This window comes from Miniopterus schreibersii (assembly GCF_964146895.1).
Source record: "Miniopterus schreibersii genome assembly, chromosome: X".
Classification (NCBI taxonomy): domain Eukaryota; kingdom Metazoa; phylum Chordata; class Mammalia; order Chiroptera; family Miniopteridae; genus Miniopterus; species Miniopterus schreibersii.
In genome coordinates, this window is record NC_138104.1 from 104,457,017 (window position 1) to 104,481,751 (window position 24,735).

The 24,735-nt window shown below is 53.0% G+C and overlaps 1 protein-coding gene across 4 annotated transcripts; it reads left to right on the plus strand.

Annotated features, from left to right (window-relative positions):
- Nucleotides 1-24,364, plus strand: PNPLA4 (patatin like domain 4, phospholipase and triacylglycerol lipase). Of its 4 annotated transcripts, none has more exons than XM_081125796.1 (7): nt 1-54; nt 1,642-1,826; nt 5,477-5,571; nt 5,984-6,119; nt 19,496-19,561; nt 23,194-23,346; nt 24,134-24,329. In XM_081125796.1, the coding sequence occupies exons 2-7, from the start codon at nt 1,647-1,649 to the stop codon at nt 24,263-24,265; spliced, it is 762 nt and encodes a 253-aa protein (XP_080981922.1). In that variant the 5' UTR covers nt 1-54; nt 1,642-1,646; the 3' UTR covers nt 24,266-24,329. The 4 variants fall into 4 exon arrangements, with proteins under 4 accessions (XP_080981922.1, XP_080981923.1, XP_080981921.1 ...); XM_081125797.1 differs by lacking the exon at nt 1-54 and adding an exon at nt 511-539; XM_081125795.1 differs by lacking the exon at nt 1-54 and adding an exon at nt 527-783 and having other exon boundaries at nt 24,134-24,364.
- Nucleotides 24,365-24,735: the final 371 nt, after the last annotated feature.

Consider the following 24,735-nt stretch of genomic DNA (forward strand, 5'->3'; position numbering starts at 1 on the left):
CGTCTTCCGGTTTAGAAGAGGAAGCGGTGGCGTTCGACTCCCGAGCTGCCTCAGGTCTGCATTGGTAGGGCGGGGCCTCATTGATGGACGGCCCGGCCCCGCCTTCCAGGCATTCCACACGGAAGTGCCTCAGGCCCGCTTTGGTGGGCGGGGCCTCACTGATGGACGGCCCGGCCCCGCCTTCCAGGCATTCCACACGGAAGTGCCTCAGGCTTGCTTTGGTGGGCGGGGCCTCGTTGATGGACACCATGGCCCCGCCTTCCGAGCATTCAACGCGGAAGTGCCTCAGGCCTGCTTTGGTAGGGCGGGGCCTCACTGATTGACAGCATGGCCCCGCCTTCCGGATGTTCCACACGGAAGTGCCTCAGGCCTGCTTTGGTAGGGCGGGGCCTCACTGATTGACAGCATGGCCCCGCCTTCCGGGCATTCGACGCGGAAGTGCCTCAGGCCTGCTTTGGCGGGGCGGGGCGGGGCGTCATTGATGGACGGCCGGGCCCGCCTTCCGGTTCCGGACGCGGAAGCGCCTGGGGCCCGCCTTGGTAGGGCGGGGCGGGGGGCGGGCGTGCTTGGCTCCCTAGCGGTTGCCTTGGTGACTCGCGGGGTCTGTAAGGTCGCCCGGGGCCTGGTCTGGCGGCCCCCCCGGGTCTGTCTCCTGCGGGCCGCGGGGGACACTGCGCCTGCGCGCTGCGGAGGCTGAGCCCCGGGTCCCTCACCCCACGATCTGCAGAAATTAAACCAAACCTGCGGCTCAGCTGCAGCTCCCGCCCGCACGGGGCCCAGCGGGTGCGTCAGCGCAGAGGCTCCCGGCCCCCGAATGTGAAGCCTGGGCCCCGCGCCTCTTACCAGGGCCTCGGAATTGGGGTCCCGGGGAAGCCCTGCAGGCCGCCCAGCGCGCAGCATTGTGGGGGCGCGATTTCACCCGCGTGGGGGCCCTGCCCACGGAGGCCTGAGCCCACGGCGGTTTATCGTTAGATTTCTTGCAGGTTTCAGGGGGTGCAGACATTTCCTTGAGTCTCCAGGGCCCTGGGGGTCATGACCTCAGACGGTCCTAAGAAACTGGGCTGCTGTGGGCTCCAGTGTTTGGGTTGTTATTTTAAGAAACGATGGATGCTCCAAATGGAAATGGGAGGCGAGGCCAGGGGCCTGCCTTTGCAATTGGCTGATGCACTTGCAGACGCCAAATGTGTGGATCATCGGGGGTTTGCTGGAGTCTCGTAGATTTTACGCGTCCACAGTGGGGCATTGCCCCCCCAAAAGTTTCCAAAGGCCCAGGGGAAAAAGACCACATGCCTGGCCAGCTGGAATCTGCCCACCTGTTTCCTACCAAGGAATTAAGTAGTGGTTTGCATAACCTCATGAATAACCTGCATGTGTGTTCAGCAGGTTGCATAATCTACTGAGCAAATATGGGATGTCGAAATTTTTTTAAAAATTAAAACTTTGGGTCAAGGTGAAAGAGGGAGAGAGAAAAGGTTTCCTTGAAAGACTGGGGCGTTTGATTAGACTTTAATGGGGAAAAAACTGTGCGTAGAACAAAGCATTACCTGTTAAAAGACAGGCTTGGAATCACGAGGAGCACAAATGGTACCAATTTAGAGCTTTCCTGTGTTTTTTTTTTTGTGTGTGTGGCCAATTTCGCAGCTGGAATGAAGCACATCAACTTGTCCTTTGCAGCATGTGGGTTTCTGGGCATTTACCACTTGGGGGCAGCGTCGGCCTTCTGCAAACACGGCCAGAAACTCCTGGAGCATGTCAAGGCCTTTGCCGGGGCGTCTGCAGGATCCTTGGTTGCTTCTGTCCTGCTAACAGCACCAGAAAAAATAGAGGTAATTAAGCAACAACGAGGCTGTGATCCTCGGCAAGAGATTAAGACCGAACAGCAGAGATGAGTGTTAACGTTAACGGCAGAGAAATAACCCTTTGCCTGGGAAACGGAAAACGTTAAAATCTGTCTTATGAAATGTAATCATTAGGATTTGGAAAAGATTATTCTTGGGTGACAGTGAGACAGAAACTATCGTGCATTGTTTTGCTCTTATATGTTTGTTTCGTCTTAAGATTTCAGCCCTGTTTCTTTCTTATGGGCATCACGAGAAGAGCCCAGGGCCCGTTTTCAAGGCCTTGAGCACGTGGCGGATGACCCTGCTCATAGCTGCTCACGTTACCCACCGAAATGGGGACCTGCAGTTTCTATGGCGTGGGATGATATTAGAGTTTAATTTGTTTTTCATTCTCACAGTAACGGAGAGGCCCTGAATTCCAAGCGGTTTATGCAGAAATAATAGAAACAAGCCTTCATTATGTATTTCACTTAATGCAGTTTATGCTTTAAAAATCTCTGCTCTGCTGCTAGACAGGGATTATGCATTTGCCGACTTTGAGAGCCGGCTGCTGTAGGTGGAGAGCCTTTTATTTGTTAATTACTTCCATACTTCCGTGGCTCTGAACCATAATCAAGTAATGATTAATACATTCATACCCAAGAATGGATTTAAGTCACATTTACATTTTCTTTTTTTTTTTTTAAATGTTTTTATTGATTTCAGAAAGAGGAAGGGAGAGAGAGAGAAACATTAATGATGAGAGAGTCATGGATCGGCTGCCTCCTGCACGCCCCTTACTGGGGACGGAGCCCACAACCAGGGCGTATGCCTTGACCGGGATTCAAACCGTGACCTCCTGGTTCATGGGTCAACTCTCCACCACTGAGCCACGCTGGCTGGGCCCCAACTTTGTTTTCTTTTTGAAACTCGAGCTACTGCGGGGTCATTTCCTCCCCTGTAGTGCAGTCTTTCATTTAGGTGGGGCAGACGCTGAGCCTTGGAGGTGGGTCGACACGGTTTCGGATCTTCAGCCGACTTATAGATGTATTAGGTGTGATTTAGGATTAACATGATCTGGAAATACTGTAATAACACAGCCACTGACTTACCTGAAATTCTGTGATGGTCGGACGTCGAATGCTTTACCTGAATTTGGGACTCGAATCACCACAGGTTCAAATCACATTACCTGCTGTTTCTCCCTCAGTCCATCGGAGACCCGGTTGTACGGTCTAATTGTGCCTGTACCGCCTAAGAGTACGTCTGTCCTGCTGCTCACGTGGGAGGCCGCCGGAGGATGCTCCTCTTTATTTACCCAGGGCGTCCTCACTTCTCCTTCTGCAAAGTCAGTGTTCAGCCACGTGGCTTAATTTCTCTTTAGCATTTGAGACATAGCACTTGTGGGATGGCTTTGAGTTTTTTTGAGCCAACTGTTTGCCACCCACTCCACTCCCCGTCAGCTCTGTTCTGGCGGGTGGTGTAAGTTCCTCACGCTTGTGGTGTTGTGACAAATAGGGGAGTAATTAATCTAGGCCTGAGCTATGCATGCATAATTCAGAGGAGCACCTGACGCCCGCCGGGGTATTTTGGGCAGGAGGCAGATCTAGACGTTGGGATGTTAAGAGCTTGCCCGGCAAGCCTTTCCCCAGCCCTCGTGCTTTGCAAGGGCTGGCGCTAGACAGTGGGTAACGCACGGGCGAGGAAGCCCATTCCTTAACCAGTTTCCAGTCTTTCAGGGCTGTGTATGTTACTGGAATTAATTACAAGAAAATAGCCTTGGCCCATTTGACTCAGTGGTTGGAGCGTCAGCCTGCATATTGTAGGGTCTCGGGTTCGATTCCCAGTTAAGGGCACATACCTGGGTTGCAGGTCCGATCCCCAGGCCCAGTCAGGGTGCATGCAGGAGGCAGCCAATCAATGTGTTTCTCTCACATCGAAGTTTCTCTCTCTCTCCCCCCCTCCTCCCTCTGGGGACTCCACCCCGTCTGGGAGGTTGTCACTCTTGTCCTCGCCTGTCGTCCTAACACCTCCATCTCCTCTCCAACTCCCCTCCTATTCCTGTCCCAGGCCGCAGCCTCGATGTGAGGTTGGAGGGAAGCCTTGGGCGGCCCCTGACGTTGGAGGTTTATGCCCACGGTTTCCTGTTGCTGCTGCGGCAAATGACCCCAGGCCTAGGGGCTCAGCACAGCGCATGTTTATTCTGTTATCGTTCTGGAGGTCACCGGTCTGCAGAGGTCTTGAGGAGCTGAAATCAAAGTGCCAGCAGGGCCACGCTCCCTCCCTCTGCAGGCCCCGAGGGGACCATCTCACTCCCGCCTCTTTCAGTTTCTAAGAGGTGCCCGCATTGCCTGGCTCACGGTCCCTCCTGCACCTTTAAATACCACAGCATCTCTAACTCTGGCTGTCCTGCCTCCCTCTTTCACTTATAGGGAGCCTGTGATGACATGGGGCCCACCTGGGTAACCAGGACCATCCCTCCATCCCGAGGTCCGTAACTAATCACACCTGCAAAGTCTCCTTTGCCACGTAAGGTCACACAGCCCCTGATTCTGGGGACTAGGATGTGGGCATCGTAAGGGGCAGCAGGGAGCTCGGTTCTGTCTCCCTCACAGGTGCTCTCACAATATACTGTGTGACCTGCTCGTTGGGGCCAACCCCAAATCTCTACTGGGCAGGGGCTGCGAGTCTCATTTCCGCCCAATCCCCATGCCTAGCCCAGTGCCTTTTGCCTGGCGGGTTGCTGAGTGAAAGACAGGCCTGGGTTCCAATCCTGCTTATGACCCTCTTTTTTTATAGCTGTTGTTTTGTTTGTTTTTTTCCAATTTTTTTAAAAAATCGATTTTAAAGAGAGAGGAAGGGAGAGTGAGAGAGAGAGAGAGAAACATCGATGGGAGAGAAACAGAGACTGGCTGCCTCCTGCACGCCCCTTACTGGGGATCGAGCCCATAACCGGGGCCTGTGCCCTGACCAGCAATGGAACTGGCAGCCTCTTGGTACACGGACTGATGACCCTCATCTTTGATGATATTAGGAAAGATATTTAACCTCTTCAGGCCTGTTTTCTTACCCGTTACGTCGTGGGTGATTGTATTCACCTGCAACGGTTATGTGACAATGAGCAGACCGAGGCTGAGCGAGTGGGTCCCAGTCTCCACTGCTCATGAGACCTCCATAGGACACGGTCCCAAAATGCCAGTGCCCAAGGCTGGTCTCCAAAGTCTCAGACTCCGTACAGGCGAAGGAGAGTCATCACGACTCTTTCTCTGATAATGGTGCTGTCGTTAATAATCAGCGCTATTGCCAAGGCCATGGGATCGGGCAGGACAGGAGGTTTCCTGCGTTGGAGAAAACCTGGAAGAATGTGCTCAGCTAGAATTAGGATCGAGCCCGCAAGAGCTCTGCAGGTGTGGGCAATGCCATGTGAGGGGATTTGCAAAGAAAAACACATGGTTGGATTTGGGACAACACATGGCTTGCTTGGGGACCAAGAATGGTGGGTGAAGCCCAGGCCAGGGGGGGATTTGCACACCTGTGAAGGGGTGTGGCCTCCGAAGACCGGCGTTGGGTGCACAGGGCCCAGGTGCTGTGTCATCGGGAACCAGAAGGAGTTTTTTTGACAAAACCTAGAGCCACCTGTTAATTTTCTTTTTCAGGAATGCAACGACTTTACCTACAAGTTTGCAGAAGAAATCCGAAGGCAGTCTTTCGGGGCAGTGACCCCCGGCTACGATTTCATGGCCCGACTGAGGTGTGTGTGTGTATGTGGGACAGAGTACATACCCCAAAGCATGTGAAGACGGTTGACCCTATAAACCGTGCAAGCTCAGCTCTGCCGGTATTTACAAGGTGTTCAGGAACAAAAGGCGAGACCTGGCTGGTGTGGCTTAGTTCTTAGAGCGTCGGTCCCTGCACCGGAGGGTCTCGGGTTCGATTCCCAGTCAAGGGCATGCACCTGGGTTGCAGGATGGATCCCCTGCCCCGGATGGGGTGTGTGCAGGAGGCCACCAATCACTGTGTCTCTCTCATGTCCATGATTCCCTCCCTCCATCCCTCCCTTCCACTGTCTCTCTAAAAATCAATGGAAAAAAATATCTTTGGCTGAGAGTTACCAAAATAATACTAATAAAAAGGCGAGTGACGGGCCCCGTTTTCTTCCCCAGAAGTGGAATAGAGGCGATTCTCCCTCCCAACGCTCACGAGCTGGCCCACAGCCGACTGCATGTGTCCATCACCAACACCAAGACCCGAGAGAATTCCCTGGTCTCAAGTTTCTCCTCCAGGGAGGACCTCATTCAGGTAACGCACTCCTGTTAGGAGGAGTCGGCCCGTCTCCCGTAAACACGTCCCAGCGGCACCGAGCGCCCCACGTTCCTACATCCGTCGCTTCCCGCCAGGCCTGAGACGATCCCTGCTCAGTGAGTGAATGATGTGCTCCGTGAACGGATCCACCCCCTCCAGACGCACAGCCTCGGAGGCCTCCGTTCTAGTTCCCCGTTTGCCTCGGGACCGTTAGCGCCCTCACGTTTATTCTGGGAGGCGGGTCTCCGGTGCAGTGTAGTAGCAATAGCAGCTCCCTGAGTTAACGTAGCCGATGGTACTTGGCAGTTCCTGGAAGACTGTGTGTGTGTCCTGTGATGCTCGGCGAGGTCCTTCTGTGAATCATGGAGGACAGGGGCGGTCGCTGCCCTGGCACTGCTATTTTTCTTTTTTAAGAATTTAAAAAAAAATATGTTGACGGGCTGCCTCCTGCACGCCCCCTACTGGGGATCAAGCCCACAACCTGGGCATGTGCCCTGACCGGGAGTCAAACTGTGACCTCCTGGATCACAGGTCAACGCTCAACCACTGAGCCACGCCGACCTGGCCTGGTACCGCTTTTTAACAGAAGAGAAATGAGTGGGACGTGTATGGGCCAGACCCAGGTTATACTGGGTGCCGGAGGGAGCGGATTCCGGAACCCAGGTCTCAGCTTTTCAGTCTCACTTTCCCTTTCGTTTACGCCCCTTCGGTTCTGAGGCCCTTCTGTCCAGAAACACTGGGAAGTTGGTTGGTTGAGAATCCACTGCCTCTGGGAAAGACTTGGGCGACAGATTTGCACACGGTAATGTGCTTGCTAAGGTAATACGTTAAGTTTTTGTAAGTTGGAAAGGGTGGGCTTTTCTTACGAAAGCTGGGCGATTTTTCCTTCCTTCCTTCCTTCCTTCCTTCCTTCCTTCCTTCCTTCCTTCCTTCCTTCCTTCCTTCCTTCCTTCCTTCCTTCCTTCCTTCCTTCCTCCCTCCCTCCCTCCCTCCCTCCCTCCCTTCCTCCCTCCCTCCCTCCCTCCCTTCTTTCCTTCCTCCTTCCATGGGAATCACAGCAGGAAGCCTCAGGTAATGTGGAGAAGGCGTGTTTGGAGACCGGGGCAGCTGGTAGATTGAGAGTGAGGGGTCCACGTTCCGCCTGGGTTAGACAGCAAGCGAATGCATTGATCTCACTACCGAATCGTACTGTTTGGGTCTCGCGGTTTGAATGATATCATTTGAAACACCTAATGAAATGTTGAGCTGACACGTTAAATTACTGTGCGATTGAAGAGGTTAGAGTATTTACTTACGCTTGGTGTCCTGATTACGCCGGTCTCTCGCTAATGCATTAATAGCCGTATCTCACCAAAGGGCATTTTTCTGTAACCTTATTATAATCTTATACAGACTTACAAAATATAAATGGAGGAACGGGTCAGCCCACTCCCGAATCGTGACTCACTGTCAGTGCCCATCCGTCTGCCTCAGGCTCCCTTTCGGTTGGAACACTGCTTCCGGTTTCCGCGGGCACAGCCCTGGCTGTCATTGTGGCATAAACCCAGGGCAGGCCCTTGTCCTGGAGCCTGTCCTTGGCTCCCCTCGCTATGGGCCCCGGCCTGTACACATTAATCCGGCAGCCGGACTCCAGGCCAGGTCTCTAGCTTTGTGCCCGATGACGCCGCACCTGGGGAAAAAACACCCTCCTTTCAGTTCCTTTGCTGTGGGGATGCCACTCTGTCTGGTAACAGGGATTGTGTGGGTGAGGTTCAGGTCAGGGTCTAGAGATGGAGACAGGAATGCTGGCTGCCCCGGGTGGACCCACACTAACCATGAGTCCTTTATGGAGGCCTTCCCTGGATGCAGCTTCAGGAGCCCCGGGCCACGTGCCCCGTCACCAGCATGGCCAAGGGGACCTCAGTCCGCAGCCGGGTGCACAGGGATTCTGCCCCTGTCTGAGTGAGCGAGGGCACAGAACGTCCCCGCCACCTCCAGGACGGCAGGCAGCCCTGCCCGCCTTGACTTGGCCCTGGTGAGACCCAGATGCCACCGTCTACACCTCGGGATCCTAAAGGCGCCACGTGTTAAGTCTCCGAGCTTGTGGTAATTTGTTACTGCAGCCACAGCCAACTATTGCAAGAAGTAAACGTGTTGTTTTCTTCCCCGTTTCCTTTGTTTTGGATAATAACTATTCAGAGAATTGGTGTAATTACTTGAGTTCATTGAACAGAACAGAAGTAGCTGACACAGATGCGGAATACCTCGTAAGGCGCGTAACTGAACAGTTCGCCGTGATCCTAGGTCATACGAGAAGCTTTGGAAGGGTTAGTCGAGCGCTCTCACCTTTTCAGAACCGAAAAGAGGAGGGATGCCCAGGGCCTTGAGAGCAGGGGCCGGCTGTGAAAACGGGTGAACTGGGTGCTGGAGCACTCACGGGCACTTAGCTCAGCAGAATCAGACCCGGTGAGGACTGGGCAATGCGCCAGGGGAAAGGAAAGGACCCCCTTTCTGAGGACCCGTGTCGTCGAGCTTGTCCTGACTAAAGCTGAGGCCAGTAGGAGCCCCTGTCTGAGGTCTGCAGCCTGAGATGGGTGCTCTGAGTGTCTAGGTCGGTGGGCAGGGGGCAGAGGAAGCCGCCTGCCAGCCCCTCCCATCCTTGGGCAGGGACGGGAGCGTGTGAGTCCCCCAAGCCGAGGGTGGAGCTCTGCAGGTGTAAGGTGAGCCTCTCGGGAGCTGAGCATACCCGGCCCGCACGCACGGCCTTGGGTTTACTTCACGGTCTGCAGAGTCTGTAGATGAGGGAGACACAGAGACAGAGAGACGCAGAGACGGAAGAGAGGGATTGAGATGAAAACAGAGGCCGAGTAGCCCCTGTGTCAGTCGGCGGACTGTAAAGGAATGTGGGCAAGTCGCAAACCCTGGTGATGGGAGCGGCCACGGGGCATTTTGTAGGTACTTTCGCCTTTCGCTCATTTGTCCCCTTACTGATGTTTTAAAAAATGTGCGGTTCGCCCGGCCGGTGTGGCTCAGCGGTTGAGCATCGACCCGGGATCCAGGAGATCGGGGTTCGATTCCCGGTCGGGGCCCAGGCTGGAGTGGTCGGCTCGGTCGCCAGCAGGGGGCGAGCAGGAGGCAGCCCATGAATGACTCTCATCATGGATGTTTCTCTCTCCCCCTCCCTTCCTCTCTCTGAGATCAATATATTTAAAAAAACGCGAGGCCCTTCATGACCCACCAGCTGCCTGCTACCTTCATTAAAGGCAGGGCGTCCGTATATCTGAAAATCCAGCCAGAATCCTATAGCTTCAAGGGCGTGTGTCTGTGTCTGTGTCTCTGTGTATTTGTGTCTGTGTGTCTGTGTCTGTGTGTGTCTGTGTCTCTGTGTGTCTGTGTGTGTCTGTCTGTGTGTGTCTGTGTGTGTCTGTGTGTGTCTGTGTGTATCTGTGTCTGTGTGTGTCTGTGTGTGTCTGTGTCTGTGTGTGTCTGTATCTGTGTCTGTGTGTGTCTGTGTGTGTCTGTGTGTGTCTGTGTGTGTCTGTCTGTGTCTGTGTGTATCTGTGTCTGTGTGTGTCTGTGTGTGTCTGTGTCTGTGTGTGTCTGTATCTGTGTCTGTGTGTGTCTGTGTCTGTGTGTGTCTGTGTCTGTGTGTGTCTGTGTCTGTGTCTGTGTGTGTGTGTCTATGTGTGTGTCTGTGTGTGTCTGTGTGTATCTGTGTCTCTGTGTGTCTGTGTCTCTGTGTGTCTGTGTCTGTATCTGTGTGTGTGTGTCTATGTGTGTGTCTGTGTGTGTCTGTGTGTGTCTGTGTCTGTGTGTGTCTGTGTGTGTCTGTGTCTCTGTGTGTCTGTATCTGTGTCTGTGTGTGTCTGTGTGTGTCTGTGTGTGTCTGTGTCTCTGTGTGTCTGTATCTGTGTCTGTGTGTGTCTGTGTGTGTCTGTGTCTGTGTGTGTCTGTGTGTGTCTGTGTCTCTGTGTGTCTGTGTGTGTCTGTCTGTGTGTGTCTGTGTGTGTCTGTGTGTGTCTGTGTGTATCTGTGTCTGTGTGTGTCTGTGTGTGTCTGTGTCTGTGTGTGTCTGTGTCTGTGTGTGTCTGTGTCTGTGTGTGTCTGTGTCTCTGTGTGTCTGTGTGTGTCTGTCTGTGTGTGTCTGTGTGTGTCTGTGTGTGTCTGTGTGTATCTGTGTCTGTGTGTGTCTGTGTGTATCTGTGTCTGTGTGTGTCTGTGTCTGTGTGTGTCTGTGTCTGTGTCTGTGTGTGTCTGTGTCTGTGTGTGTCTGTGTCTCTGTGTGTCTGTGTCTGTATCTGTGTGTGTGTGTCTATGTGTGTGTCTGTGTGTGTCTGTGTGTGTGTCTGTGTCTGTGTGTGTCTGTGTGTGTCTGTGTCTCTGTGTGTCTGTGTGTGTCTGTCTGTGTGTGTCTGTGTGTGTCTGTGTGTGTCTGTGTGTATCTGTGTCTGTGTGTGTCTGTGTGTGTCTGTGTCTGTGTGTGTCTGTATCTGTGTCTGTGTGTGTCTGTGTCTGTGTGTGTCTGTGTCTGTGTGTGTCTGTGTGTGTCTGTCTGTGTGTGTCTGTGTGTGTCTGTGTGTGTCTGTGTGTATCTGTGTCTGTGTGTGTCTGTGTCTGTGTGTGTCTGTGTCTGTGTCTGTGTGTGTCTGTGTCTCTGTGTGTCTGTGTGTGTCTGTCTGTGTGTGTCTGTGTGTGTCTGTGTGTATCTGTGTCTGTGTGTGTCTGTGTGTGTCTGTGTCTGTGTGTGTCTGTGTCTGTGTGTGTCTGTGTCTCTGTGTGTCTGTGTGTGTCTGTCTGTGTGTGTCTGTGTGTGTCTGTGTGTGTCTGTGTGTATCTGTGTCTGTGTGTGTCTGTGTGTGTCTGTGTCTCTGTGTGTCTGTGTCTCTGTGTGTCTGTGTCTCTGTGTGTCTGTGTCTGTATCTGTGTCTGTGTGTGTCTGTGTGTGTCTGTGTGTGTCTGTGTGTATCTGTGTCTCTGTGTGTCTGTGTCTCTGTGTGTCTGTGTCTGTATCTGTGTCTGTGTGTGTCTGTGTGTGTCTGTGTGTGTCTGTGTCTCTGTGTGTCTGTGTCTGTATCTGTGTCTGTGTGTGTCTGTGTGTGTCTGTGTGTGTCTGTGTGTATCTGTGTCTGTGTGTGTCTGTGTGTGTCTGTGTCTGTGTGTGTCTGTATCTGTGTCTGTGTGTGTCTGTCTGTGTGTGTCTGTGTGTGTCTGTGTGTGTCTGTGTGTATCTGTGTCTGTGTGTGTCTGTGTGTGTCTGTGTCTGTGTGTGTCTGTGTGTGTCTGTGTGTGTCTGTGTGTGTCTGTGTGTATCTGTGTCTCTGTGTGTCTGTGTGTGTCTGTCTGTGTGTGTCTGTGTGTGTCTGTGTGTGTCTGTGTGTATCTGTGTCTGTGTGTGTCTGTGTGTGTCTGTGTCTGTGTGTGTCTGTATCTGTGTCTGTGTGTGTCTGTCTGTGTGTGTCTGTGTGTGTCTGTGTGTGTCTGTGTGTATCTGTGTCTGTGTGTGTCTGTGTGTGTCTGTGTCTGTGTGTGTCTGTATCTGTGTCTGTGTGTGTCTGTGTGTGTCTGTGTGTGTCTGTCTGTGTCTGTGTGTATCTGTGTCTGTGTGTGTCTGTGTGTGTCTGTGTCTGTGTGTGTCTGTATCTGTGTCTGTGTGTGTCTGTGTCTGTGCGTGTCTGTGTCTCTGTGTGTCTGTGTCTGTGTCTGTGTGTATGTGTCTATGTGTGTGTCTGTGTGTGTCTGTGTGTATCTGTGTCTCTGTGTGTCTGTGTCTCTGTGTGTCTGTGTCTGTATCTGTGTGTGTGTGTCTATGTGTGTGTCTGTGTGTGTCTGTGTGTGTCTGTGTCTGTGTGTGTCTGTGTGTGTCTGTGTCTCTGTGTGTCTGTGTGTGTCTGTCTGTGTGTGTCTGTGTGTGTCTGTGTGTGTCTGTGTGTATCTGTGTCTGTGTGTGTCTGTGTGTGTCTGTGTCTGTGTGTGTCTGTGTCTGTGTGTGTCTGTGTCTCTGTGTGTCTGTGTGTGTCTGTCTGTGTGTGTCTGTGTGTGTCTGTGTGTGTCTGTGTGTATCTGTGTCTGTGTGTGTCTGTGTGTATCTGTGTCTGTGTGTGTCTGTGTCTGTGTGTGTCTGTGTCTGTGTCTGTGTGTGTCTGTGTCTGTGTGTGTCTGTGTCTCTGTGTGTCTGTGTGTGTCTGTCTGTGTGTGTCTGTGTCTGTGTGTGTCTGTGTCTGTGTGTGTCTGTGTCTCTGTGTGTCTGTGTGTGTCTGTCTGTGTGTGTCTGTGTGTGTCTGTGTGTGTCTGTGTGTATCTGTGTCTGTGTGTGTCTGTGTGTGTCTGTGTCTGTGTGTGTCTGTATCTGTGTCTGTGTGTGTCTGTGTCTGTGTGTGTCTGTGTCTGTGTGTGTCTGTGTCTCTGTGTGTCTGTGTCTGTATCTGTGTCTGTGTGTGTCTGTGTGTGTCTGTGTGTGTCTGTGTGTATCTGTGTCTCTGTGTGTCTGTGTCTCTGTGTGTCTGTGTCTGTGTCTGTGTGTGTCTATGTGTGTGTCTGTGTGTGTCTGTGTGTGTCTGTGTGTGTCTGTGTCTGTCTGTGTGTGTCTGTGTCTCTGTGTGTCTGTGTGTGTCTGTCTGTGTGTGTCTGTGTGTGTCTGTGTGTGTCTGTGTGTATCTGTGTCTGTGTGTGTCTGTGTGTGTCTGTGTCTGTGTGTGTCTGTATCTGTGTCTGTGTGTGTCTGTGTGTGTCTGTGTCTCTGTGTGTCTGTGTGTGTCTGTCTGTGTGTGTCTGTGTGTGTCTGTGTGTGTCTGTGTGTATCTGTGTCTGTGTGTGTCTGTGTCTGTGTGTGTCTGTGTCTGTGTCTGTGTGTGTCTGTGTGTGTCTGTGTCTCTGTGTGTCTGTGTGTATCTGTGTCTGTGTGTGTGTATCTGTGTCTGTGTGTGTCTGTGTGTGTCTGTGTCTGTGTGTGTCTGTATCTGTGTCTGTGTGTGTCTGTGTCTGTGTGTGTCTGTGTCTCTGTGTGTCTGTGTCTCTGTGTGTCTGTGTCTGTGTCTGTGTGTGTGTGTCTATGTGTGTGTCTGTGTGTGTCTGTGTGTATCTGTGTCTCTGTGTGTCTGTGTCTCTGTGTGTCTGTGTCTGTATCTGTGTGTGTGTGTCTATGTGTGTGTCTGTGTGTGTCTGTGTGTGTCTGTGTCTGTGTGTGTCTGTGTGTGTCTGTGTCTCTGTGTGTCTGTGTGTGTCTGTCTGTGTGTGTCTGTGTGTGTCTGTGTGTGTCTGTGTGTATCTGTGTCTGTGTGTGTCTGTGTGTGTCTGTGTCTGTGTGTGTCTGTATCTGTGTCTGTGTGTGTCTGTGTCTGTGTGTGTCTGTGTCTCTGTGTGTCTGTGTGTGTCTGTCTGTGTGTGTCTGTGTGTGTCTGTGTGTGTCTGTGTGTATCTGTGTCTGTGTGTGTCTGTGTCTGTGTGTGTCTGTGTCTGTGTCTGTGTGTGTCTGTGTCTGTGTGTGTCTGTGTCTCTGTGTGTCTGTGTGTGTCTGTCTGTGTGTGTCTGTGTGTGTCTGTGTGTGTCTGTGTGTATCTGTGTCTGTGTGTGTCTGTGTGTGTCTGTGTCTGTGTGTGTCTGTGTCTGTGTGTGTCTGTGTCTGTGTGTGTCTGTGTCTCTGTGTGTCTGTGTGTGTCTGTCTGTGTGTGTCTGTGTGTGTCTGTGTGTGTCTGTGTGTATCTGTGTCTGTGTGTGTCTGTGTGTGTCTGTGTCTGTGTGTGTCTGTATCTGTGTCTGTGTGTGTCTGTGTCTGTGTGTGTCTGTGTCTCTGTGTGTCTGTGTCTCTGTGTGTCTGTGTCTGTATCTGTGTCTGTGTGTGTCTGTGTGTGTCTGTGTGTGTCTGTGTGTGTCTGTGTCTGTGTGTGTCTGTGTCTGTGTGTGTCTGTGTCTCTGTGTGTCTGTGTGTGTCTGTCTGTGTGTGTCTGTGTGTGTCTGTGTGTGTCTGTGTGTATCTGTGTCTGTGTGTGTCTGTGTGTGTCTGTGTCTGTGTGTGTCTGTATCTGTGTCTGTGTGTGTCTGTGTCTCTGTGTGTCTGTGTGTGTCTGTGTCTCTGTGTGTCTGTGTGTGTCTGTCTGTGTGTGTCTGTGTGTGTCTGTGTGTGTCTGTGTCTGTGTGTGTCTGTGTCTGTGTGTGTCTGTGTCTGTGTCTGTGTGTGTCTGTGTGTGTCTGTGTCTCTGTGTGTCTGTGTGTATCTGTGTCTGTGTGTGTCTGTATCTGTGTCTGTGTGTGTCTGTGTGTGTCTGTGTGTGTCTGTGTGTATCTGTGTCTCTGTGTCTGTGTGTATCTGTGTCTGTGTGTGTCTGTATCTGTGTCTGTGTGTGTCTGTGTCTGTGTGTGTCTGTATCTGTGTCTGTGTGTGTCTGTGTCTGTGTGTGTCTGTGTCTCTGTGTGTCTGTGTGTATCTGTGTCTGTGTGTGTCTGTATCTGTGTCTGTGTGTGTCTGTGTGTGTCTGTGTGTATCTGTGTCTCTGTGTCTGTGTGTATCTGTGTCTGTGTGTGTCTGTATCTGTGTCTGTGTGTGTCTGTGTCTGTGTGTGTCTGTGTCTCTGTGTGTCTGTGTCTGTATCTGTGTGTGTGTGTCTATGTGTGTGTCTCTGTGTGTCTGTGTGTCTGTGTCTGTGTGTGTCTGTGTGTGTCTGTGTGTCTGTGTGTGTCTGTGTCTGTGTCTGTATCTGTGTCTGTGTGTGTCTGTCTGTGTGTGTCTGTATCTGTGTGTGTCTCTGTGTGTCTGTGTGTGTCTGTGTGTGTCTGTGTCTGTGTGTGTCTGTGTGTGTCTGTGTGTCTGTGTGTATCTGTGTCTGTGTGTGTCTGTGTCTGTATCTGTGTCTGTGTGTGTCTGTGTCTGTGTGTGTCTGTGTCTCTGTGTGTCTGTGTCTGTGTGTGTCTGTGTCTGTGTGTGTCTGTGTCTCTGTGTGTCTGTGTCTGTATCTGTGTCTGTGTGTGTCTGTGTGTATCTGTGTCTCTGTGTGTCTGTGTCTCTGTGTGTTTGTGTCTGTATCTGTGTGTGTGTGTCTATGTGTGTGTCTCTGTGTGTCTGTGTGTTTCTGTGTCTGTGTCTGTGTGTGTCTGTGTCTGTCTGTGTCTGCGTCTGTGTCTACTTTAAGCCCCTTCTCCCTGCAGCCTTGGATTATTGCTTCCGGGTCGCCCCCCGGGACTCACGGGGACCCGTCCTTCCCTGACAGGGACCTCTGGGACGAATCACGCCGGAGCCCCTAGTTGCTCAGCTGTGAAATGGACCCGATAAGCTAACCGGTGTGGCTGTAAAGAGTAAATTTAAAACAAAAAAGCACGACAAGTGGGTTCTCATACCACAAAGCCCTGTACACACGTGGGCGATGGATAATATTTAGTAAGTAATGAACGAATACGCCCTGGCCGGTGTGGCTCGGTTGGTCGCGCGTCACCCAGGCGCCAGGAGGCGGCCGGTTCGATTCCCAGCCAGGCGCATGCCAGGGCTGCGGGCTCCCTCCCCAGTAGGGGGCGCTCAGGAGGCGGCCCGCGTTTCCTCTCTCTCCCTCCCTCTCCCTTCCTCTCTCTCTCAAAATCAATAAGCTATTCTTTAAAAATAAAAAATAAAAGATCCATACGAATGCAGCACTGGTCAGCACCCGGTGTGTCCGCCCGCCGCAGCTGTTCCTGCAGGCTCAGTCGCTCGCACCCGTCCTGCGTTCGGTTCTTTCCCCTCCCTCTCCCCTCTGTTCACGGGCCGTGTGCTGACCCGCGGCTGGGATGTCTCGGGACCTGGATCTCGTCCCCGTTTGGCCCTGTCCAGGCCTCGGATGTCACCCGTCTCCACCACGGCCCTTCTCTTCTGAAAGTAGCGGGATGATTCCGACCGAAACGATGATAATTCACGTCCCTTTTTTAGTGGCATGAAAAGCATTCTTTCACTGGGCGGCTGCAGTGACCGTTGGCGATTTTCTGAGAACCTCAGTTGACCGATGATGTGGCCCAGAGAGTCGTTTTGTTTGGGGTTTGGCTTCCGTGGCGCCCTGGATCTTATCTCCACGGCGATTCGGCTTAGCCCCGCAGACTGGAAGGTGATTCCCTCCCAAGTGCACACGTTGGATCCCAGCTCCCCTGTGGTGGTGTCAGGACGTCCGGCCCGTGGGAGGCCGTGAGGCCACGAGGGTGAGGCCCCGCGAATGCGGTTAGTGCCCTTGGAAAGGACGCCCCCAGAGAGCTCTTGCCCTTCCACTGCGCAGGACACAGAAGCGGGTGCTCAGCAGACCCCGAATCTCCTGACCCCTAGACTTCGGAGCCCCCAGGAGTGTGAGAAATAAATTCCTGTGGTGTCTAAGCCACGCAGGGTATGGGTTTCCTCTGGCAGCTCAGGAGGCCCGAGAGAGGAAACGGTCACCGAGCCGTCGGCTGCTGCTGCAAGAAATGCCTGCAGGCGAGACGGGGGTCACGGGCGGGGGTCAGAGACTTCTGGGGTGCCTGCTAGAAACATTTCCACAGACGGTTCTGCGGAGGCCCCAGAGGGAAAGGAGGGGAGCGGGAGAGCCTCCGGCTCCTGAGGATCCCGAGTGGTCCTGAGTGGGCAGGACAACGGCAGGTGGCGGCCGGTCCACGGAGGCCTCAGGTGGAAGTGAGATGTTCTCAGACAGGACAGGCCGTCCTCAGACAGAGCGGCAGAGCTTAGCCCAGTCGTGTGTCTGTCCTGGCATTTCGTGGGAGGCGGGGTTGGTGGGAAGAGAAACAGTTTTTATTTTTTCTTTCTCCGTCCCTCCCTCCCTTCTACTCTCTAAAAATCCTCAGGTGAAGATTAACCAAAAAAAAAAAAAACACACCAAAAAACCAAAATAAAGTCACACCTCACATCCGTCGCTAAGCAAGATGATTTTGAGACGCGCTGGGCGCCGCTTGTCTGTTTCATAGAAAGCGCCGAACGCTCCGTGTCTGAAGCGGAGGCCCCGCGTGGCCTGCGGTGGTCTTCGGGCCGACGTGCATCCCCGGGCAGATACGCCGGGCGGCCTCCGTGCGGAGCCCTGTCTGTCTTGCGGAGAAGCATCCTGCCCCCGTTCCTGCGACGTCCTGAGTCCCCTTGCGCGTCGCGGGGGCTCCTGCAGCCAGATCTCGCATCCAGCCGCCCGGAGGTGAGACGACGCCAGAATTCAAGATTGGCCGCTGTCTTGGGGAGACCGGGGAAGATAAATCGGAATCCGTCTCTGAATTCCAACGACGCCAGCAGGTTCTGAGTAAACGGCCGGCTTCTCGCGAAACTGCGCCGTAAACTTGGGCGTAGATGACACGTGTTCAGAATGCATTCCTAAGGGAGCCGGGCTGTGTAATTCTCCAAACACCCCTTTTCTCTCAAACGCGAGGGGAAGACAGCCGGTGAGAATGTGAGCTGTGCATGCACTTGGCGGTCTTTTACAGGCTCGCTCCGGGACGCCGCTGACGTTTATTTGTGTCGTGGCCTATTTAGTAAGCACGCAACGAACCCCAAACCCGAGCTTTACCGTTCGGGTGACGCTGAAGGTGCTGAGCCAAAGGATGGGGCCTGGGAGGGAGGGCGCTGCTTTCCACATGGGTAGGGTCAACGCACACAGTCGGGGGGCCTGGGGGGCTCAGACACCCCCACGGAGAACCTCTGCTCGGGATGTATTGAGATTTCTCGCTGAGAACAACCCCACTGGGAGAACCCCGAGGGAGACAGGTAACAGTTACAGGGTGTAGGCCTCCTGTTCCTGGGGGGCCTTAGAACGTCAGTGTATCTCCTTCCTTAGAAAATCCCGCTTCCTTGCAACAAAGTTGCCGTGAGCAGACCACGAGCAGCCGCTCGCTCCGTCCTCAAGTATCGAAAGCTAATTTCCCACGAAACCTGCTTCGGTCCGCAGAGCGGCAGCCGGCGTCAGGGCGGACACCCCCCCCCCGATCGGGAGGTGACAGGCGCTTCCCGGCCCCCGCGCCCCGCGGCACGCACGGCGACTCTCACCGTCACTCTCGGCAGGACAGTAATTGGACAGCGTTTCTCAGCCAGACAGGTCGGGAGCCCCGAGCCCTGACTGGCGAACCGCACATTAGACTCTGACACACGGAAAGAAACCGCGTAATTCTGGTTCTGAGAGGACGGTTTTTTTTGTTTTTGTTTTTTTTTTTTTTGCAGTGACATGAATCACGGTGTTTATAGCGTCTGGTTGTGTGAAGACCCGTGAGCACTGTCATTTCCCAATGTGTGCGCTGGCCGCGAATCTTCCCGTGGCTGCCGTGGACGGGTGCGTTCCCCGAGTGCCTCCGGGAGGCAGCCAGGCCGCACTTAGAAGACACGCCTGGGGGCGTAATGTTTTAAAGCTGCAGCTAATTGTTGCCTTGCCCTGCCTAATGCCAGCAGGTTCATGTCCCACCGGCCGGAGGGTCACGGAGGCGGCCTGGCCCCTCGCCGCGGAGGGGGGAGCAGCAGGGGCGTTCAGCCCTAGGCGGGTGCAGAGGGGCTGACACTGACCTGACTGGTTCCCGCGCCGTGGAGCAGGAAGACCCTCCCCTCGGGGGGCTTGGGCAGTGGGGAGCCGGGAGACCCGTCGGAGGAGCGGACCTGCCCCAGGAAGCGGCCGCCCCGTCCCGCACACGGCGCAGACATCAGGGCTTCCCGCCGCGTCCGCTGGGATTGTCCTGCGGAGGCCCGGCTGCGGCCTGCCTGGCTCTGCCCTTTCGTCTCACTCCAGATGCACAGCCTTTGAGAGCTGACCTCGGAAATCACGGCCCTGACACTGCTTCCCGGGGGCAGCGCCCTCGGAGGCCTCACCAGCACGGACCCAGTGACTCGCCAGCCTGTTTGGGGGCCAGCGTGCCTATTTCCAAGTGCGCCCAAGGGAACCCTCGCGAGTAACGTGTGCACGCCCGACACGCTCAAGAAGTTCCGCGTAACTGAACTCGCATCTTGTAACAGCCGGGCTGTCTACAGTCAAAATGCCCAGTTTGCTCAGGGGAAGTCGAGGGACATGAGAACACGGCACTGTACATCTCTCTCGCTAATATATATATGTATTTATTATGTTCATATATATCTTATATATATATTAGAGAGAGGGAGACATTGATGTGAGGGAAACATTGCTCTCCTGCAAGGCCGGGATGGAACCCACACCCTGGGCATGTGCCCTGACCAGGAATCGAACCAGGGCACAGACGATGCTCGACCACTGAGCCACACCGGCCAGGGCTGTCCTACCTCTTTAGGGTCTTTTCACAGACTCACTGTATTATCTTCGACTTAAGCGTGTCCCATTGGGCACTCGAAATATGCGTAACTTATTTAAATTTTGTGTAGCAATTCAAAAAAAAATTTTTAAGAAACATAGACTTCTGTAGCAACCTGTCGCCTGAGCGTGGCTGCCTGGGTTAACGAGCCATTTCTCTCTTCCCCCGCCCAGGTCCTCTTGGCCAGCAGCTTCGTGCCCATCTATGCAGGGCTGAGACCCGTGGAGTACAAAGGGCAGGTAATGTTCCCGTAACCGACGAATTGTCAGGAATTCCCGTATCGACACAGTTCCTTTATTTTTTTTTTTAATTTTATATATCTTTATTGATTTCAGAGAGAGGCAAGGAGAGGGAGAGTGAGAGATAGAAACATCAATGATGAGAGTCATTGATCGAGCCCACAACCCGGGCATGTGCCCTGACCGGGAATCGAACCCCGATCGCCTGGATCCTAGGTCGACGCTTGACCGCTGAGCCACGCCCGGCCAGACTCGACACAGTTCCTTTAGAGAATCCAATTTTATCCTGATTTGTTCTGGCGGCTCCCAATCCATGTATAGGATTTCTTTCTATACAGAGTTTTTGTTTCTGATGACACAGAGTAAGAATCACATCCAGGAGCTGTGGCCCCTTATTATCACGATCTCGCCGTTGCGAATGGATGACTGGGATGCTCCTTTTCACATCTACATAAAATTCATGCTCTTTTTTTATTTTTATTGGGGAAAGTCCCAGTCCCAGTCCCTTCTGGCCAGAGGTTCAATGTAAACATACTGCCTGTTTTCCTGTATTGGACATAAAGGGCTCCAGGACCATGACCGCAGGCCCGGGGCCAGCAGCGGGCTTTGCTTTGAGCACATTTTGCTGGGAGCGTTTTTGTGCTTTTGACCTCCCCTTTCCTCTGAGGATGATGGTGCCACATGCTCAACAGGCCCAGGGCAAGACCAGCATGGGCCGAACGGCGGATTCTTGTCCTGGAGGGAGGTCGGGGATTCCTGCGAGCTCCTGGCCGCAGCTCCCAGCTGGTGGAATGTGGCCCCTGAGGGGGGAACGCGGGAGTGACCTGCAAGGACATGTAGCAAATAGCAGACATGCCTGCACAGAGCTGTTTAAAACGCAGGCCTCTGCGCTATCCGTAGCTCACGAAGTGTCAACTATCCCCGCTTTTATTTTTTTAAAATATTTTTTAATTGATTTTTTTTAGGTTTTTAGAGAGAGAGGAAGGGAGAGAGAAAGAGAGAAACATCAATGAGAGAGAAACGTCGATGGGCCGCCTCCTGAGCGCCCCCTACTGGGGATCGAATGGCCTGACCAGCAATCAAACCAGCAACCTCTAGGTGCATGGGTCACACTCAACCACTGAGCAACACCGGCCGGGCTATTTCTACTTTTCATGTAGAGGTGAAACGAGCGATTGCTGCCTGATTGCTGTTTCCAGAAATTCTGCTGGAATCCCCCGGGGTGAAGGTGTGGTTTGGGGAGCCCTGTGGTGCATGAGACTGTATGTCACTCAGGAGGAAGATGCCACACGGAGGGTGCCCGGGCTGCTGTGCCAGGGTGGCCCGGAGCAGGTGACACTGCACATTTAATCAAGCACTTGGGAAGATGTGTGCTTCCTAGTCATTTATCCAATCAGAGCAGCTAAGGAGACCAAACAGAATTTGGAAACAACGTTTCCTGAAACAGCCGTCATTAACGGCAGCAAATTGGGACGCTTTCAGCTTAGCCACCCGGGTGGCCTCTGTCCTCAGTAGAAAAGTCAGGTGAGCTCCTGCTTAAGGTGTCCGACACGTGGCACGGGCTTCTCTCTCCCCTCCCTTGACGAAATCTATCCACATTTTACATCATTTTTGGCGAGACATTCTATTGAGAACGTGAAACAGAATTTTGGAAGGTGCCTTTTACTTTTTTCCTGCTAGATGTTAGCCTGTTCTAGAAATTGGTGTCCACGCCCAAAAACCAGAAGAAAAAAAAAAAGAAAAGGGAGCTCTGGGGCAATAGGGCACAGAAGCAGATATTTGGGGGCCTTCTTGTGGTAACCCTCCTTTATTCAGTGTTTACACAGCCGCACACACATATAGGGTGTCCCCCAAAATGCACACACGCTTTTTTCCTGATTGCTCAATGGACGTTCCTTTCTTTTCAGATTTAACCCATTGTAATGAATAATTATTCCAAATGTGTGCATTTTTTGGGACACCCCGTATGGGCGTGCATGGACATGTAGCTCATATACACACAGGTGACTGTGCCGTGTTAAATGCACACAAACATACGGATATGTGTCCACATAATCCATGTAACATCATTACGTCATAATGTGTGTTATGTTCTTTTAAAAATAATGACAGTACAGAGATCTTCCAGGCCGGGTTCATTTTCATCTAACCTACCCATGTTTTCTCCCCGACCAAAAGGCAATTCAAAAAAAAAAAAAAATGTTCAATCCGTTTTCACTGTTTATTTAGTTTTATTTCCTTTCAGAGAGTGGGCAGCCGCCCAAGGCCGTTGTAAACAGTGCGGTACTCATCTCATAGTCCCCGGCGTTAGAAATAACAAGTAAGAAAGACATTTAAAAAAAAAAGACGCCGGAGAGAAAGGGCGTGAGCCGCTTTAACTGACTTCCGGACGTTGTGTCGTAACCGCCTCTGCCCCCTCGCTTCACCTCTGGGCTGCGTAGCCGGCTTCGCTTTCCCACATCACCTTCAGATGTTCACGTGAAACTCAGTGTACAGGCTTCTTTGTGAAGGCTTCTCGACCATGACCGGACCCCTTAAAAAATATTTTTATTTTGCGTATCAGTTGAAGGATCTTTCAATGACAGATACGCCTTGCGGAACTCGCACCTGTTTTGTGTGTTTGCTTATTGCTGGAGCCGAGTACGTCTTGACATCAGCTCAAGGCTGGGTTGAGGCCCTGCCTCGAAATACAGAGTGAGGGACGTGGTGCTGTGTCTGCCGCCCACCCAGCATCTCCTGCTGCAGGAGCCTCCAGAGCTTCCCACCTGCTCTGTCCACCCCTCTCCTCCCAGCGTGGCTCCCGTGGCTCCCGTGGCTCCCGTGGCTCTCGTGGCTCCCGTGGCTCCTGTGGCTCTCGTGGCTCTCGTGGATCTGAGCGCCCAGGCTGCCTTCTCAGCGGCGCTGCTTTCTAGGGAGCACCTCCCGTTCTATTTGGCTTTATAACCTCATGTGCTCGGGAGCCGCTTAGGAAGGAGAAGGATTTCCGGTGGTTCCGTTTCAGTTTGCAGCGGAAAATGCTGATTTCCAGTTTGCATAATGAAATTGAAATGTGTTGCCCAGGGGCTGAGCATCGCCCCGTGCTCCAGGGAGCCGACGGTCCCCTTCCCGGTCAGTAGGGGGCGTGCAGGACGCAGCCCATTGATGTTTCTCTCTCTCCCTCTCCCTCCCTCTCCCTCTGAAAAAATCAACCTAAAAACATTAAAAAATAACTAAATAACTAAAATAGTTTAAAAAATTGAAATGTGCTGTGGTGGGGGATGGTGTGTCCCGTGTCAGAGGTGAACCTGGCCTTCCCCGCTGGTCAGGAACGCGTCCCAACCCAGTTCCACGTGGCTTCTGACGCATGTAAGTCATCAGGACAAACTGAGGGCCGTCGTATCCAAAACGACCGAGCTGAGGCTTCTTAGCCATTGGAAGCTTCCCCGGTTCTGCCAGGTTCTGCTCATATGGGCCTGTGATATGGGTGCAAACATCTGTTTAGCTTCCAGAACAAAATCCCTGTTGGATGAGCCCCGGATACGTAGTAATTTAAGAGCATATCCCAGGCCCGGGCTGCGTGAGGACAGAGCCCTTCCCTCCCCGTCGGCGCCGGGTGGTGGCCGCCCGTTGACCGAGGGCGTTTCCTTCCACAGAAGTGGGTGGACGGCGGCCTCACCAACAGCCTGCCCGTCCTGCCCGTGGGCCGCACGGTGACCGTCTCGCCCTTCAGCGGCCGGCTGGACATCTCCCCGCGGGACAAGGGGCAGCTGCCCCTCTACGTCAGCATCGCCCAGCAGGACATCGCGGTGAGTCACGGTGCTGCCTGGCGTTTGCAGACTTCACCCAGAATTTTCCACGCGCCCCCCAAACTGGGGGAACCCATCCATACTTTTCTGCACAAACGACATCTTCTCAGTGGTAATTTTTTTTTGTTTTTTTTTTTAACACTTTACATTGTGCCTCCTGCATATGGACCTCAGCACCTGTGGACTGAGTGTGTTAAGTCTGACGGCTTAATACCCGTCTATCGGGAAACCCGTTCTGTTGCTTCAATTCTTTCTCGTGTCCATACACTTGGCAGGATTTCGGGGCCCTAAAAGGTTAGATCATTTATTCATTTCAAAGGCGACAGTCATTGAGTATATAAAGATATTGAAGAAAAACGTAGGGACTCAGCTGAATAATTTACATGAAAATATTAATTGCCTTCCTCTAGCTCTCCACGGGGGGGGGGGGGGGGGGTGAATGCCGGAGACATTTGCCGGCGTCTGGAGCCACGAGTGGCTGTCACATCTGGGAGGTGCTGTTGGCACCTGCTGGGTGGAGACCAGGGGTGCCGCTCAACGCCCTGCGGTGCACAGGGCGGCCCCTCCGCAAGGGAGAACCGGGCCCCAAACACCCCTGGGACCCAGGCTGAGAAACCGTCCTCCCATCTACGGGTGGCGTTAACTGTTCGCGCTGAATGTCTTCCTCCTGACTTTTTACTTTATCGCAAACCGTGCCCACGAGGAGAACGCTTATGCTACAGACGCGACATATGGACACCTCCCTGTCCCGTAAAACCCCACAGCTTCCCCTTGTCTTCCGTCCTAGCTGTCCGTGGCCAACCTGCTGAGGCTTAACCAGGCCCTGTTCCCACCCAGCCACGGGACAATGGAGTCTCTGCACCGACAGGGCTTCCGCGACGCCACGGAGTTTTTATCTAAGGAAAACTGGCTCGACTAGAGCGCTCACGGCACGCAGCGCGAAGCCCGTTTCAGACGGTTTGGGATGGGGGTTTCCAATTAAATTAAAAAAAAAAAAAGTCAGAACTCTGTCCGATTTATGACTTTTTGTAATTGTTTTCGTTATTTCTGCTATTTGATTTTTTTACTTGGTGCAGAGAAATAAGAGGCATTTTATTAGACGTCGGCCACGTCGTTAAGGGTACGACTCGGGTGACGAGCTTAAGTGGATAAACTGCCGCAAAACCCGAGGAACCGGGTGGATCATGTAGCCTTGCAGATAAAAGCTGAATCCAGACGGTCCTTCACGTATTTTCAGTCCCGTTATGCGGACGCCGGCCCTTCCACATTTTGAGTTGCCCTCTCCCTCGGGGGCCTTGTGCCCGGCTTTGTATGAACTCGCGTGCACGGTCTTGAACCTTAAATCTGTTTTTATCCGGCTTTGCCATGCGCGACCTCTTAATTACCAAG

Excerpts from the sequence above, each read along its gene's own strand:
- PNPLA4 (XM_081125796.1), top strand. The coding sequence starts at position 1,647 with ATGAAGCACATCAACTTGTCCTTTGCAGCATGTGGGTTTCTGGGCATT. Across the intron at positions 5,572-5,983 it reads GATTTCATGGCCCGACTGAG|AAGTGGAATAGAGGCGATTC; the intron begins GTGTGTGTGTGT and ends TTTCTTCCCCAG. Across the intron at positions 6,120-19,495 it reads CCAGGGAGGACCTCATTCAG|GTCCTCTTGGCCAGCAGCTT; the intron begins GTAACGCACTCC and ends TCCCCCGCCCAG.